Raw genomic sequence first — 16,125 nt, 5'->3', positions numbered from 1 at the left:
AGTCCTCCAGAAATTCCAGTTATCCCCTCTCTCAAAAGATCAAAGTAGGTTCTATGTTGTTGTTAGGAACCATCGAGTCGATTTCGACTCTTGGTGACTATAGATCATGGCTCTCCAAGCTGGTCTGTCACTCACAGCATGTCTCAGTTGTGCTAGCTTCATTCCAGTGCTTTGCAACACCTCTTCTATCCATCTGGTGCTTGGTCTGCCTCTCCCTCTCGTTCCCTCCATTCTTCCAAACATTACCATTTTTTCAAGTGAGCCTTCTGTGCTCATTACATGGCCAAAGTAAGAGAGTTTCTGTTTAATGACTGTTGCTTCTAGAGAATAGTCAACCTTGACTTCTTCGATAACCAATTTGTTAGTCCTTTTAGCTGTCTATGGAATTCTCAGCATCCTCCTCCTCCAGCACCAAAGTTTGAAGGAAACTCTTATGGATAAAAAAGGTTCTATAAGAAAATAGTATATCCATAAAACCTAATTTTTCATATAACTACTCTCATACATGTTTTCCTATTGATATAATGATTCCTACTGATATAACTTCAGTTTTCAACAAAGCGATGGGTGGAATCGTTATAACAAGCATTAAATTCATAAGCATAAAAAATGGGGGACACATCTAGGAAACAAATTTTTCATCAAACCATTTAAAACATGAATTTTTTAAATGCTTTGATAACGAAAATATTCTGAGAACTAGTTTAAATGAAACACTTTTACTTTTTTTTTCTTCTTTCTACTGCAAGATTAAAAGGATTTCATTTTGTCACATTTTTGAGCAAACAATATTTACCTGTCCATAGTCAATGTCTAGAGGATAAAATAAGTTTGGCATTTTAACAAATTTGTCTTTGCATATCCATTCATTCCCTGTCTTTTCATCATACAGTCTTTCGAATTCAGCAACTGCATCATCTTTTGAATTGAAACTCTCACATTTATTGCCACCAATAGTCGTTCCAACTCTACCCCAAGCTCGAAATACATAGTATCTGAAATAAAAACACAAATTTAAAATAATGCAAGTGATTAACACAAAGGCAAGGCAAAATTCCATCCAACTACAGTTTTTTATATAGGCCAAAATCAGTATTTAAAAATATTTATGGCAACTATATCTAGCAACAGAATAACAATAAGTGCAACATCAAATATTTCTGGGGCTCACTCACTTCTTAGTAGTCCTGTGTTTTAGAAGTTGCAGTTTATAATAAGAATTGGTTCCTTTTGTGACATTGACCATTCCCAAAACAGCATTATAGGCCCCATTATGTCCAACCATAACATCAGCCACGTCAGCGAGACCTAGTAATTAAGAAAGTTAATCATCGTGATATTTTTTGTATCGTTTGTAAACAGTGAATAGAAAATTACATAAATTCTTTAAAATAAATGAGGTAATGAAACATGACTATCTAACCATTTTTAACTTCAGTTTGAAAGTCAGATTTTTCTATGTTTTTCAATGTGACGATTCAAGCATAACATTTTTTTTATAACTAACTATATTGATAGCTCGAGCTTCCTGTACTTTCAAGAGAGACCATAATTTCAAGTAAATAAGTGCTGGAATGTTTAAGTTAAGTACTTTGCATGTAGTTTCTAATCAAGAACTAAAACATTCTGTTCAAATATTAGAAATTATTCTGGGTTAAAAATTTAACTTTGTAACTACACTGCTGGCCACCGTAAATGCAACGCCCTGAAGGAAGCATGCAAATAATATGAAATTTACAACATGCATTAGCGGAGGTGAGATAGGGGTCATTCCATGTCAAATCACCCACCCATGACACCCATAGTCTCAGATTTCAATGATTTTTTTTTTATTTGTTGCATTTACCATTCTTATTAACCGTGTGAAATATTATTTGCATATCTCTAAAATTTTTTGAGAAAAAAAATGTTGAAATTTATCAAAAACTGATGCAGATGACTTTTCCGAGGCTCAATTTTTAAGGGGCATTGTTTGAGAAAATAAATCATAACTTTTTCAATTTTCAATATATTCAAGTGAAATTTTCACTAAAGTGTTCACAAAAACATACAGAATATGAATAAAAATAATTCATACACTTACATTTGAAATTTACATGCAAAACAATTATGTAAACTTTGTTTTTGTGGAATTTTTTGTTAGAAAAAATACAATTTTTCAAACGTATTTTTAGACCAGAGGCACAGCAGTTACCAAAACAACTTTTATTTTAAATTTCTCCTAAATATATAAAGTAAAATACTGGAGAAAAAAAATAATGGTTTTTTGACTGTTAATATGTTTATTCTGGCTTGCAACACAAAATTCATCGAAATAAGACTGGATCGTTCCGATTTCAAATCATTCAACTAGATACTGAAATGCAACCCATCATCCCAGATTCCAATTATTAATTTTTATTTATTGCTTCTACCATGCTTGTTGACCATGCAAAGTTTCATGTAAATATCTCAAAAACTTTTTGAGAAAAAAAATGTTTTCTAACCTCACGAATGACGTCTCTTAGGCTAACCCCATTCAAGCAATATTATTTGTGAAAATATATCATAACTTTGCAGATTTTCAATATATTCAAATGAAATTTCCACTAAAATGCTCACAAAAAAATGCAGATTATGAATAGAAAAAATGTAAACCTTAGAGGGAAAAAGTCATTTAAATTTTATTTATTTATTTTTTTATTTTATTTTTGACACAATTTTTTAAACACTTTTTTTTGGATGCACAGCATGAATCTTCAATTTTATTTAAATTTAATCCTGTTAATATATTAAGAAGACTAGAAAAGTAAACATTATTTTGACAGTTAATACATTTGAGTAACAAAACAATTGTACTTATATGACTACATTAATTATATTTGTACATTTTGACTTAATATAATGATTCATGCTTAGTAAAAAGAAATTTATATTTTATTTTTCATGTACGCTTATACATTTATTACAGTATTAATTAAATTAAGTTTCATGAGTAGTTAATGCAATAATTCAAAACAATTAATAAATTTTAAAATTCTAGGATTAAATGAATTCATGAAATAATTAGAAATGTTAATGTAATGTGTCAAATGGGAGTTGGTGAAAAAAAAAGGTTTTGGGTGAATAAAATAATTTTTCAAATTAAACCTTCATGTTCAGATTCTTAGAAGTGTTCAAATTCCAAATAATTAATTTCACTTTTAATTGATCTATAAATATTTCTTATGATGCAACAAAGACAAACTTTTGCAATCTGATATATTTTTGCATAAAGAATTATTTTTTATTTGATAAATCCAGATAATGTTAATCATATATATAGATTAATTTTTGAAGTTTTTTAACATGCTTAATTATAAAGTTATTTTACCACAACAGTGTTAAATTTTTTTTTAATTACTTCGAATTTTACAGTATATATTTTAATAAACATATATTTAATGTATATGATAAATATGAAATGGTTATACTTGTGTGAAAAAAAATCTACATTATAATATTTAACACAAGCCTCTATATATTTTTCCCAAGAAATGATTTAAAATTGCTGATAAAAAGCCAGAATATGAGGCATTAAATCACAAAGAATGAAATTATCAGATACAACCTAATTGTTGTAGCTGAGGCAGATGGAAGAGAGTAGAATGGAAAACCTAATGTATATAATGCCTGGTGGTGATATATAAGATGTGATGTTTCTTGTTGTGATGATGATTGTAAAAAATAATATCTTCTGTGAAGATATGAACTATGGCACACCAGTCTTTGTCCTTCAGAGGGCAGCTGGTGTCTTATTTAATTATAAGACTTTATCATCCCAGCAGGTGATGATAAAGTCACTGCTGCTGCTTCATTGCGAAAAATAAAACAAAAGTGTTAGAACTAAACTGCCCCCCCCCCACCCCGCTATCCAATGATGCAAGTCTCAATTATGATCTTGCTGAAGACAGAGAACATGCTCCATAAAGTAGCCTACTCCAGGGTTAGCAAATTTTTCTTATGATAACACAATTTCCATTTGAGCTAAATATTTTATATCATCATTTTGGAAATAAAGGAAAATGTCAGAAAAGACACTTGAAATTAATAGTGTTGGAAAAAAAACTGGATCTGACTGTCATAAAAAGTGTTATGCAAAAGTGTAAAATCTGTTACCCATTACATCATTGGACCCATCAGACATCAATATTGAGGAGTGGAGCAAGTTCTGAACATTTATCTACTGTGTGTTTTAGCATCATAGAGCTTTTTTCTCAAAGTATGAAATATATCCGGAAGCATGCTTTAATCCTTTAAAATGTCATAAGAAAAAAATAACAGAAGGTTTAAGGATAGTAAACTTGTATTTTTCATGTATAAATGAAATAAACGGTTGTACAAAATCAATTCCAGGGCAAAAAATATGCCATGCCTGTAGAGACAGCGAATATAAACAACAATAAATTAAATGAAGAAACTGAATACTGTGAAGAGATGAACAGTGACAGTAATGTAGAGAAGTAACTTGGAAAAATGTCAATTATTAAACAAGAAGCACTTGAAGAAATAAATTCATCTCTACAGAACATAGAAGAGTCACCAATTAAACTTCATACGGTAGCTCCACAGTGCAAGTCAAACAATGCCAAAAGAAAAGTTGAATCTGCTTGCAACACTTTAAAATCAAATGTTTGTAAAGTTTTTGAAGAATCACCAGGAAATGAATCTCAATGTACACTTATAATAATGAAGATATTAAACCGAAAGCAAATATGAATATTTTGATAAAGTTAATTAGAAATAAGACTCAATTTACCCATCACAACAAGGGCAAATTTTAACTCTGGCCCCTGCTTTAAGAAATGGGAACAAGGAAAAAAAAGAGTTCAATGTCACTGAATATGCCATGAGAGAAACAGGAGAGCTTTTGTAAATGAAAAAGCAAAGGTGAGCCATTGTGTTTTTATTATAAAAAGAATCAAAAATTAAATTTCAACGATTTTTTTGCAATCTAATTTTTTAATGCAAAGGTTTAAATTTTCTTTCCTAGTCATAATCCACATTTTTTTGTGAGCATTTTAGTGGAAATTTCATTTGAATATATTGAAAATCTGCAAAGTTATGATATATTTTCACAAATAATATTGCTTGAATGGGGTTAGCCTAAGAGACGTCATTCGTGAGGTTAGAAAACATTTTTTTTCTCAAAAAGTTTTTGAGATATTTACATGAAACTTTGCATGGTCAACAAGCATGGTAGAAGCAATAAATAAAAATTAATAATTGGAATCTGGGATGATGGGTTGCATTTCAGTATCTAGTTGAATGATTTGAAATCGGAACGATCCAGTCTTATTTCGATGAATTTTGTGTTGCAAGCCAGAATAAACATATTAACAGTCAAAAAACCATTATTTTTTTTCTCCAGTATTTTACTTTATATATTTAGGAGAAATTTAAAATAAAAGTTGTTTTGGTAACTGCTGTGCCTCTGGTCTAAAAATACGTTTGAAAAATTGTATTTTTTCTAACAAAAAATTCCACAAAAACAAAGTTTACATAATTGTTTTGCATGTAAATTTCAAATGTAAGTGTATGAATTATTTTTATTCATATTCTGTATGTTTTTGTGAACACTTTAGTGAAAATTTCACTTGAATATATTGAAAATTGAAAAAGTTATGATTTATTTTCTCAAACAATGCCCCTTAAAAATTGAGCCTCGGAAAAGTCATCTGCATCAGTTTTTGATAAATTTCAACATTTTTTTTCTCAAAAAGTTTTAGAGATATGCAAATAATATTTCACACGGTTAATAAGGATGGTAAATGCAACAAATAAAAAAAAAATCATTGAAATCTAAGACTATGGGTGTCATTTTGGCATTTTGCCGGGTGATTTGAAATGGAATGACCCATATGCAAATGATTAGAATTTCAGCGCAGACGCACATCACGCGCGCCTGTGGCGCCACTTCAAAGCGCTATTTAAGGCTTGGAGATTTCGACGATTTAAAGTATGCCAATTGTGTTTTTCTTGTGGTTTTTTCAAAAAAACGATCAATTATGCCTCGTAGGAAACAGCAATCATCATTTGATCAAGTACCCGAGTTCGACAGAGGAAGGATAGTGGCCTACCGAGATTGTGGATTATCTTTCAGGGAAATCGGTAGTCGTGTTGGACGAAACCAAACAACTGTAATGCGGATATGTGATCGTTGGATGCAGGAGGGTACGACGGACCGACGTGTTCTATCGCATCCACCTCAGTGCACCACTTCACGTGATGACAGGCATATTGTGCGTATGGCAGTGACGGATCGCTCAGCCACATCACGAACCATAGCACAGCACATTCAGTCTGTACCGCATCATCCAGTGCCTGCGCGTGTACCATTCGACGCCATTTACAGCAGAGTGGTCTGTCCGCAAGACGTCCATTGCTTCGTCTACCCTTGACGCAGAACCACAGCCGTCTCCGCCGCCAATGGTGCGATGAAAGAAGGATGTGGACGGCACAATGGAATGAAATTGTCTTTACTGACGAGTCACGCTTCTGCCTGCAACACCACGATGGTCGGATTCGAGTCTGGAGACACCGTGGAGAGAGGATGCTGAACAGCTGCGTTATGCACCGCCACACTGGTCCTGCACCGGGTATTATGGTATGGGGCGGTATTGGATATCACTCTCGCACTCCTCTAGTACGCATTGCTGGTACTTTAAAAAGCCAGCGCTACATCTCCGAGGTGTTGGAGCCAGTTGTCCTTCCTTACCTTCAGGGCTTGCCCACAGCCATATTTCAACAGGATAATGCGCGACCACACGTGGCACGCATTGTCCAAATGTTCTTCGTCAATCGCCAGATTGAATTGCTTCCCTGGCCAGCTTGCTCTCCGGATCTTTCGCCGATAGAAAACATGTGGTCCATGGTTGCTCAACGATTGACCCAGATTACATAGCCAGCTGCCACACCAGATCAACTTTGGTAACGCGTGGAAGCTGCTTGGTCTGCTGTACCCCAAGAACACATCCAAAGTCTCTTTGAATCAATGCCGAGGCGTGTGGCAGCGGTGATCTCCAGCACACGCGCACGCACGCACACACACACACACACACACACACACACACTGATCAGCGAATAAGCGATTATTTCAAAATTAAATATCTCTACAACAAAGATCAATATAATATGCGGTAAACGGTACGTTTATTAGCAAAACTGTAAGAATGTTGTACAGAAATTTCAAAAATTTGGTTTTTTTAAAATTTTTTTAAATTAAAAAAAAACAAAACTGGAGATTTTGGGGTTCTGAAAATCCTCATTTGTGTGAAGAGAAACCACTGCATTCGCCTAAAGTTACTGCATGGGCTGTGGTATGCAAGAATCCAAAATTGTAACGTAACGTTCAGTAGTAATCGTATAATAAGAAGGGGCAGATAATGCCTCTGGCGCATACCGCAGCCCATGCAGTAAGTTTAGGCGAATGCAGTGGCTTCTCTTCACACAAATGAGGATTTTCGGAACCCCAAAATCTCCAGTTTCGTTTGTTTTTTTTTAAATTTTAAAAAAACTAAATTTTCTAAATTTCTGTACAGTTTTGCTAATAAGCGTACCGTTTACTGCATAATTCTATTGATCTTTGTTGTAGAGATATTTAATTTTGAAATAAGGGCTTATTCGCTGATCACCCTGTATATATAGCATACATTTTTTGAGAATTTTCTGGAATTAAGTGGTGATATTTATCCTACGGACTTGACGCTCAAGAGAACAAATCATGACTCCCCCCTCCTTTTCAGTGGATTTTCTTAAAATTTGTTTGTCTAATAGCATTGCTTTTATTGGAATTTTTGATAAAAGAAAAGAATTCAAATTTAAAGTCAATTTTTCATCTAATTTCAATTCTAATATTATTAGAATTATGAAAAATATATTTTTTGGACAACTATCAAGAATTAAACAAAACATGAAATAATGTAAATGATTTTTTAAAGCATTTTCTGACTTCTTAAATGTCTTGAGTAGCAATGGTTATCTGTCTTCCTTTATGGGTTTTAAACTTCATCCACGTTTTCGACTTGCTAGTTGACACCATGTGGCTCACAATTTATGACATTACTATTAAAGAGTTGAATTAATATATTTTTCATGGTGTGTGTGTCTTTCTGGTTTTTTTTAATTTTTGTATTTTCTAATATTTGTCTTTTTCAACTTGTAAAGCTTGTTTTTGCAAAAATGTCGGAGGCACTGATGGGAATTCTATGCCTTTCTTTGGCTTACCATCATCAGAAACATTTTTGTTTCTTGGGACAATGTGGGGAGGGGGATCCCCCTTGAGAACGACCTCCTCATTGTTCCATTTATTGTATTTTTCATTTCTTTCACACTCTTTGAATTATACATAGTTAAAATATCAATTTTTTATATGAAAACAGAAAACAAATTAACTATTTGAACTAGAAAGCAAAAAATATGAACTTTTATGAACTCAAAAAATACAAAACTTTCAAAAAGAAATCAAAGAATTAAAAAATTAAAAAGTCATAGCTAATGTCTAGGGCTCTCATCAGGGGGAACACCCTGACATTGGCTTGACACAGAATGTTTCTGAGAGCATTTCCTAGCAAAAAAAAAGCCAAACATATGCTTTTTGTCAAGTTGGAGTTGCAGTCAATACAAAAATATATAAAATATATTAAATAGATGCAGAAGGTGCAAGTACAATGCTCAAAACAATTAGGGGAGCAAGCAAAAAAAGTGAAGAAAACCGTGCGAGACAGCCACGTATTGGCATACAATGGATAGTACACGCGTATCAATGCGCAATACAGAAAAAAGACGTAAAAAAATTTGGAATTAAGCTTTAATTCTTTGAAAACATGGAAAAAACATGAAAAGATGATTTAGGGCAACAATTTGGTTACATGTAAATGATAAAAAGTACTGTTTAGACATGATGCATGAGTTTTAATAGGGTGTGTGGTCTCCTCGAACAGCTAAGACTGCTGCACACCTGTTTGCCATGGATGCGATGAGGTTATCGATCAGACTTTGGGGAATACTGTTCCACTCCTCAAGAAGTGCAATCTGCAAGTCTCGGACAGTAACAGGCGGCCTTGGTCGCGCAGCAATGCATCATCCGAGCATGTAAAAAGAAATGCATGTAAAAACAAATACGCTGTATTGTTTCAGCTTCAAGCATATTCTCCACCGGACGAGCTCTATGCGGTCGGGCATTATCATCCTAGAAAACAAAGGAATCTCCAATGGCTCCAGCGTAAGGGATGACATGAGGTCGCAGTATCTCGTCTGCATACCTTCGGGCCGTCAAAGTGCCATTCCGAATGATATGCAGGTCTGTACGTCCGCCTATGCTGATTCCACCCCATACCATCCAACCAGTTCATCTGTATTGTGACCTTTCACGAACGAATGCGGGGTTATTTCGAGTGCCCCTGTCCCTCCATACCAGAACACGTCGGGTGTCACACTCCAGACTGAATCGGGACTCGTCTGTAAACAGCACTTGGCTCCAATCATGTTGCTCCCAATCTCGATGTTCAGCAGCCCATCTTCTTCGGGCCGCAGGGTGGCGTGGGGTCAACGGAATGCAGACCATTGGTCTACGTGCATAAAGCCCTCCCTCATGAAGCCGATTACGTACTGTTTGGCTGGACACCCTCCGTCCTGTTGCCAAGAGCAACCGTCTTTGCAGCTGCATAGCATTCCCTGTTCTGTTTTGACGGGCTGTTAACCGTACATACAGGTCATCAGTTGCTGTAGTGGCGCGTGGCCGACCTTGCCCTGGTCGACGTCTAACATTTCCTGTTTCTTGGAATCGATTCCACAGCCTTGCAACAACACTTCTTGCGACTCCAACAGCGTCCGCGACACTACGTTGTGTTTGCCCGGATTCCAGTCTGCCTATAACACGCCATGCCATGGATTCCGGTAAATCACGTTGTTGAGACATCCTCAAGTCACCTTGTCTCAAAAAAAAAATACTGCGCAATCGAATTTCACAGTTACGGCAGTAAAACAGACGTTTCTGCAACATCCCGATTTCTGCCCTTATCTTCTTTTTCTGGTTTTTGACGTCATGAACTTTGATTTGCATATGAAGTTTTCTTCTTCCGTTTCCTGCTAGGCTTTAAATTATGGATGATTCATTTTATGTTACTTATCTGTATACATCTTTGCGTAATTTTGTTAAAACCATGTGCTCCCCTAATTGTTTTGAGCAGTGTACATACGATATGCTAGTCCTACTTGTGGGGGACTAGCATATGGTATGTACTTGCACATATCTCTTTAAAATCTTTTATCTCTATAAAATGGTTTTTTTTTGTTATTTAACATATCAGATGAAAAAAACTATTTAACAACACTGACAATAAGTTTTTGTCAGTTTTAATACCGAGTTAGTTTCTGAAGTCAAAAAGCTAACATTGATCCAATATCACATATATTTTCAATAAACAGCTCTATTTTGCTTGCGAAATTGAACAGGTAATCAGTAGTTGATAAAATGAACCATAAAATTATATATATATTATGTGATAAAAAAGATAGTGTTTAAAAAAAAACATTGTAATATGCAAAAAAATTTCTTATCTTGTTATACACCTATTGTTTTTACATTATCCCAAAGCATTCTTGTAGGTTTTATAACAGTTTTTGATAGCTCAAAACATTTTTTGACATATGTTATGTCAAAAACCCAACCCTGTTTGTATTGGCTTATCAACAAGAGGATCACTAATACAGTACTATGAAAGTTTATTCAACAAGTTTCACTCTGGGCCGTCTTAAAAGCATCATGAGTCCCAGAGCCAAGTGATTTTTCTGAGGCCCTACCAGGCAAATTTTCGAAAATTTCAACCAGATTACATTTAAGTGAGCCCCCCCCCCCCCTATCTTGAGGTGCCTGGATGGGCCCATGCCTTAAGACAGCATTGGTTTCACTACACGTTAAATTGGAAGACATACATAACTTATGAATAACCAATTCAATTTTGCAGAAAGCAAATTCTTAATGTTTCACAATACATTCAAAAGTTGAACTTCAAATAATTGCAAAATAAATTTATTTTATCCAATCGAAAATTCACCTGAATCAGGATCAGGTTCAGCCACACCCTGGACAACAATTTTCTTTGTTTTTTGGCCACTTTTTGAACTTCCTGACTCTAAACAGATTAAAAAAAAAACCACTAAAAATTGAGGGAAAACAAACTCACATTAGACGTATCTTCATATAATAACCACTGGTCTGAAACTATATATTACTTGTAGAAACATGTTTAATATATTAACAAACTTACTAGATGTTCCTGAAGTACTTGCATCATCCTGCAAAATCTAGAAAAAAAGTAATTACGAATGTGACCCAAAAAATAAAATGTATCCAGAAATCATCCATACAGATCTGCATGCAACTTTAATTATTAAGACAATATCAAAAAACTCATAATAAAGCATTTTCTGCAAATAAATTGTGTTGAAGTTTAGTCTTGAAACAATAATTCAAATATACAAACTATTTTTCAGAAGCCAGGAGACTGAACTACAAATTCATGACTACAATCATATACCATATTTTAACGTGAATAAGGAACTACTTTTTGCCAAAAATTGGGTCCGAAAAAATATATATGGGGGTTTCTTATACATGAATAGTGAAATTTAGACACATTTTCAACTTTTCCAAATTTTAAGCCCAAAAAATTTGTGGGTTCAAATACAAAAGGGTTCCCCTCATACATGTTAAAATACAGTATGTATAAAATTTCAAACTATACCATAGCTGCCAACTTTGAAAAATGAGAATTTGGGAGGTTTTCATGCAGATCTAAATTCTAAGCAAAAATCAATATAAAAAAGTAATTTTTATAAAACAATAGTGATTTTTCCTCTATGTAAAAACTGGCACCGTGCAAGACATCATGATTCGTGCCAAGACAACAATCATTACCAACCAGTAGATTGAATTACCTGGAGACCAGACAAGACCCTGACCCTCAGATTGAATTACTTGTCATCAATACTCTGAAATCACATCTGTTGAGGCCACTAGATGACAGCAGCATACCAATGGAGAGCAGCCATCACCGGAAGTGACGGCTGCTCACACACAACTCAGTATCATAACGACCAAATTGACAACAACGCAGCTCGCGAGTCGTATATTCAATAAATTCATAGTTTGTTAATTGTATCTTGAATTATTTACATATTGATGGTTCGCTCAGCAGAATATGCAATTTTAGTTACCTTGGACCTATCCTGAAAATCACGCCACAAGATCGTGAACATCTGACCAACAAAAAAAATCGCCACCAGGCCCAAAACAGGACACATGTTCAAAGTAGATAGAAGGCATCTCTTCTCAATTTCTGATGTAGAGAGGCAGAAACAGGCGATGGCTGTTTAGTGAATTTCCCCTCCCCCCCCCCAAAAATGACATTTGAAAAAAACAAAACGTAGTTTGTTTTTTGATACAGTCATGACAATTTATATTATGCTTATGAAGTCATTTTCAGAATAAAATGTCATTTCAAGCAGCTGCTTTGAGAATAATTTTTCCCCAAAAGTAGGAATTTTTTTTTACAATCATGGTTGAAATTCAAGAGATAAAAAGAACTTTGGAGCAGTAGGAAATTCGGAAGCCTCCTCGGAAATCCAGGTGACTTGGCAGCTATGTGATACCACAGATTGCAATTTCACACCAATATCATGATTATTGAGCACATTCATAAAAGCAGTACACACAATATAATTATATGCAGGGTGTCCCAGAACTTGACTGCCGAAATGTGAAAGGTACACCATGAAGACAAAAAAAATTTGCAATGGAACCTATAGTCACAAATGACTTATACAACCCGACAATAAAGTTCGGTGAATAGTCCTGTAACATTAACGTAGATGAAATGTTAATGAAAGTTACTTTACTGTCAAAATAGTCACCTCCCATTACTATGCACCGCTGAGATCTCCTATACATGTCCTGGAAACTTTGCAAGAAGTCTTCTTTTGGGATGGAGTTCAAAAGCCTCGTCACGTTTTGTTGGATGTCAGGAATATCGTCAAATCTCTTTGCTTTCAAAGCGAGTTTGAGTCGTGGGAATAGGAAGAAGTCTGGAGGATTGAAATCTGGCGAGTATGACGGATGTTCAATTTGCACCACCCCCTTTTTTGCCAGGAACTGTTTGATGACATTGGCTGTGTGAGGGCGAGCATTGTCGTGAACAAGAAACCATGAACCTTGTTGTGCATACTGAGGTCGTACCCTGCGTAGACGTTTCATGAAACGGGTCAAAATTTCAATGTACCTTCATCACTTTCTCAATGTTTTTGTCACTGACGGAGGTCTCTGGTCTTCCGCTACAGGGGTTATCAGAAACACTTTCCCGGCCTTCTCTAAAATGGGCGACCCACTCGTACACACACTTCATGGACAGTGCTTGATCTTCATAAACATGTACAAGCATCGCATGAGTTTCTTTCGGTGTCTTGCCAAGCTTAAAACAAAACTTTGAATTGATCTTTTGTTTGTTCATTTTCCTGTTCTCAGTTAAGAACCAACGTACTAGACAAGCACTTTGTAAAACAAGTCTTTCACGGAACACAAACGACGCTCAACTGAACAACGGTGGCGGCAGATGGTCAACACCTGCCGCTACGCATGTGCAGCGTTTTGCTTCGCCAGTGTTCCCAGATCGGCCGTTCTGACTTCATTCACCGAACTTTGTCAGAGGTTGTATTTAGCGAATGTTAATATGCAATTCAAACTACTAGTACCAAAACAAGGGAGAAGAAAATAAAGAACATGAAGTAAGGAGTTTGGGGGGGGGGAATATTTTCCCCACACACAATACCCCTAAAGAGAAAAAAAGACAATTTTCTCAACAATTGCCTGTGACTTAAAGGAAAAAATTCCTGTCACTCCTCATTATGCATGCAAGATAACCATATTTTGGCAACTTCTGAAATAGGGGTAAAACATGTATCCCCCAATAAAGAGTACGACTCTGGATTCTATTGCAAAAAATTATTAGTCTTGACATCTACTACCATATCTCTCATTTTGGCGATAAAGTTTTAAAACAACCTGTATCTATATATTGATGTCATTTGTGATAGAATTAGATGAAAAATATTTTTATCTCTTTGATCATTTTGTGAAAGTGTTAATTAGACAAGCTGAACATTTTAAAACTAATTCTAAATGTCTTCGCAAATATCACTGCTATGCCATGCTTAGACTTCCTGCCCTAGTTGGGATTTAAACAGATTGGCAAAATAGAAAAAAAAAATTGATTCACTAAACTGAGACGACAGCCAGCCTATACAATCTTGACTTTTTTGCACCATGGGTTTATTTAAGTTTTCCATTTGTCTGCCTGTAAGCTCACTAAACTAACATCTCTACAGCTAAAAGTTGTTTCAAAACAAATAATTATTTATGTTCGAACTAGGATCTGAAACTAATATTCATTTGAAACTACAATGCTGACCACTTGTGTGTGGTCATTCTTTCATTATACTATTATAGAGGCTGAAATTATCATAGTTTTTCTCCCTTTTCAAAAATTGATTTCATCAAAAGAAAAGTATACCATGAGCAGACAAGGATCAGTTGCACTCCCTACAAAGCATGTCCATCAAAATGTCAATTGCAAAGAACAAAATGTTGAGTTTAAAGTTGGAGAAAGTTTTGGAACATATGTGCAATTTGACTGTCATGCTTACTTTCTGGAACAATCGACCCATTCCTAAAATGTTCAATAAAATATATTTTTCCCAAAGTCCTTAATATATGACTTGCGCTATTCTCAGAAGCACAAAAGGAGTGTAATACAACATAAATCTTTCAATAACCAGTACCTGAATCCTCTTTCATAGGAAGGCTCAAGAACTTAAAGCAGTTGAGTAGATAACTCTTTACATAATGAACTTCAATATAATTAAAGTTTTACTAAAATGTTCACATTTTTGTTAATCAACTATACACTGAATTTTTTGTGTAACAAATCTTTAAATGGAACAAAGCAGCTGCATTATACAGAGACTTCACTGTAATGAAATATCAGAATATCAAATCACAATTCAAATTGACTCACCTTTTAACCTGGCCATCTAGATATAAAAATCTATGTAGCATTGAACTTGCTTAACAATATATAATAAGTTCCTTACTTTCTTTCAGGTCTCAAAACCCCTTTTGTAAATTAAACAAGCAACTGGATATCCATTACATGCATTTCAAGTGTTAATTCAATTACCATAGACAACTATCTGCATAGGTGCACAACTTTCTTGCCTGTGAGCCATATTTTAATCAGGATTACTCTTGTGGGGTGAAATCAATTTAAATATTTAGAATCTGTGCAGAAGTCTTTATCTATAGTATCAGTAATCGATATTAATATTTTTACAATGACTTTCATATTTTTATTACTACATTCGACTTAATATTTTATATCATATTTTGATTTACAGCCCTTAAACGTTAATTAACTAGAAATTAGAAAGGCCCGAATTGGCTTGCAAGCTAGAGTATGTACATCAATGATTTAGAGCATAGGTCTTCAAACTTTGTTGGGTCACGAGCACTACCTGTGTCAATCATCAAAAAGAGCACCCTTTCAGCAACTTTGACCTGAGTATGCTTGAAACCTGCATAATTGCAATCCTTGGATGAAGTTTTCACACTGTGTTTAATTGATCAAGTGCTCGCGAGCATGAAATCAGACACAAGTATTGAGCACTCTTGATGCTTTCAAAAGCATCATGGTGTTCATGAGCAATAGGCTGAAGATGACTGATTTAGAGGAATGAAGAATACAGTATATGCACTTGATAACTTATAAAAGTTATAGCTTATCATTCATTGTGCTTTTATTGATATTTAATTATAATATAGAGCAGAAGATTTCACCCCATGCTCTGTGTGCACTCCCCAGGAATGCAGAAAAATGATAAAAATTCAGTAAATTTAAAAAAAGAGGCCAAAAAAAAAAAAGCTTCATCATAGAAATTAATCCCAAAAAAGAGCTCTGCAAGTTGCAGAAGTTGAAAGCGAATGCTGTAGATAACGTTTTTTTTTTACTTTTTTACAAAACAGTTTTACACTCGTAGAACAGCAATATTATAATC

General features: G+C 34.7%; 1 protein-coding gene across 1 annotated transcript in view; it reads right to left on the bottom strand.

The window, feature by feature from the left end:
* Parp1 (Poly-(ADP-ribose) polymerase) overlaps positions 1-16,125 on the bottom strand; it is a 68,871-nt gene that overhangs the window by 23,984 nt on the left and 28,762 nt on the right. Inside the window, exons 12-15 of the mRNA XM_089245632.1 lie at positions 11,289-11,325; positions 11,076-11,153; positions 1,176-1,308; positions 797-995 (exon numbers count right to left, since the gene is read on the bottom strand). Of these exons, the coding sequence (XP_089101758.1) occupies positions 797-995; positions 1,176-1,308; positions 11,076-11,153; positions 11,289-11,325 (447 nt within the window). The remainder of the gene's footprint in view (positions 1-796; positions 996-1,175; positions 1,309-11,075; positions 11,154-11,288; positions 11,326-16,125) is intronic.

Source organism: Pholcus phalangioides, unplaced genomic scaffold (genome assembly GCF_987345545.1).
Source record: "Pholcus phalangioides strain wild (caught in Gottingen) unplaced genomic scaffold, Ppha-v1.0 ptg000016l_1, whole genome shotgun sequence".
NCBI classification, from domain to species: domain Eukaryota; kingdom Metazoa; phylum Arthropoda; class Arachnida; order Araneae; family Pholcidae; genus Pholcus; species Pholcus phalangioides.
The sequence above is the reverse complement of the archived record's forward strand: the minus strand, read 5'-3'. Positions and strand labels throughout refer to the sequence as shown.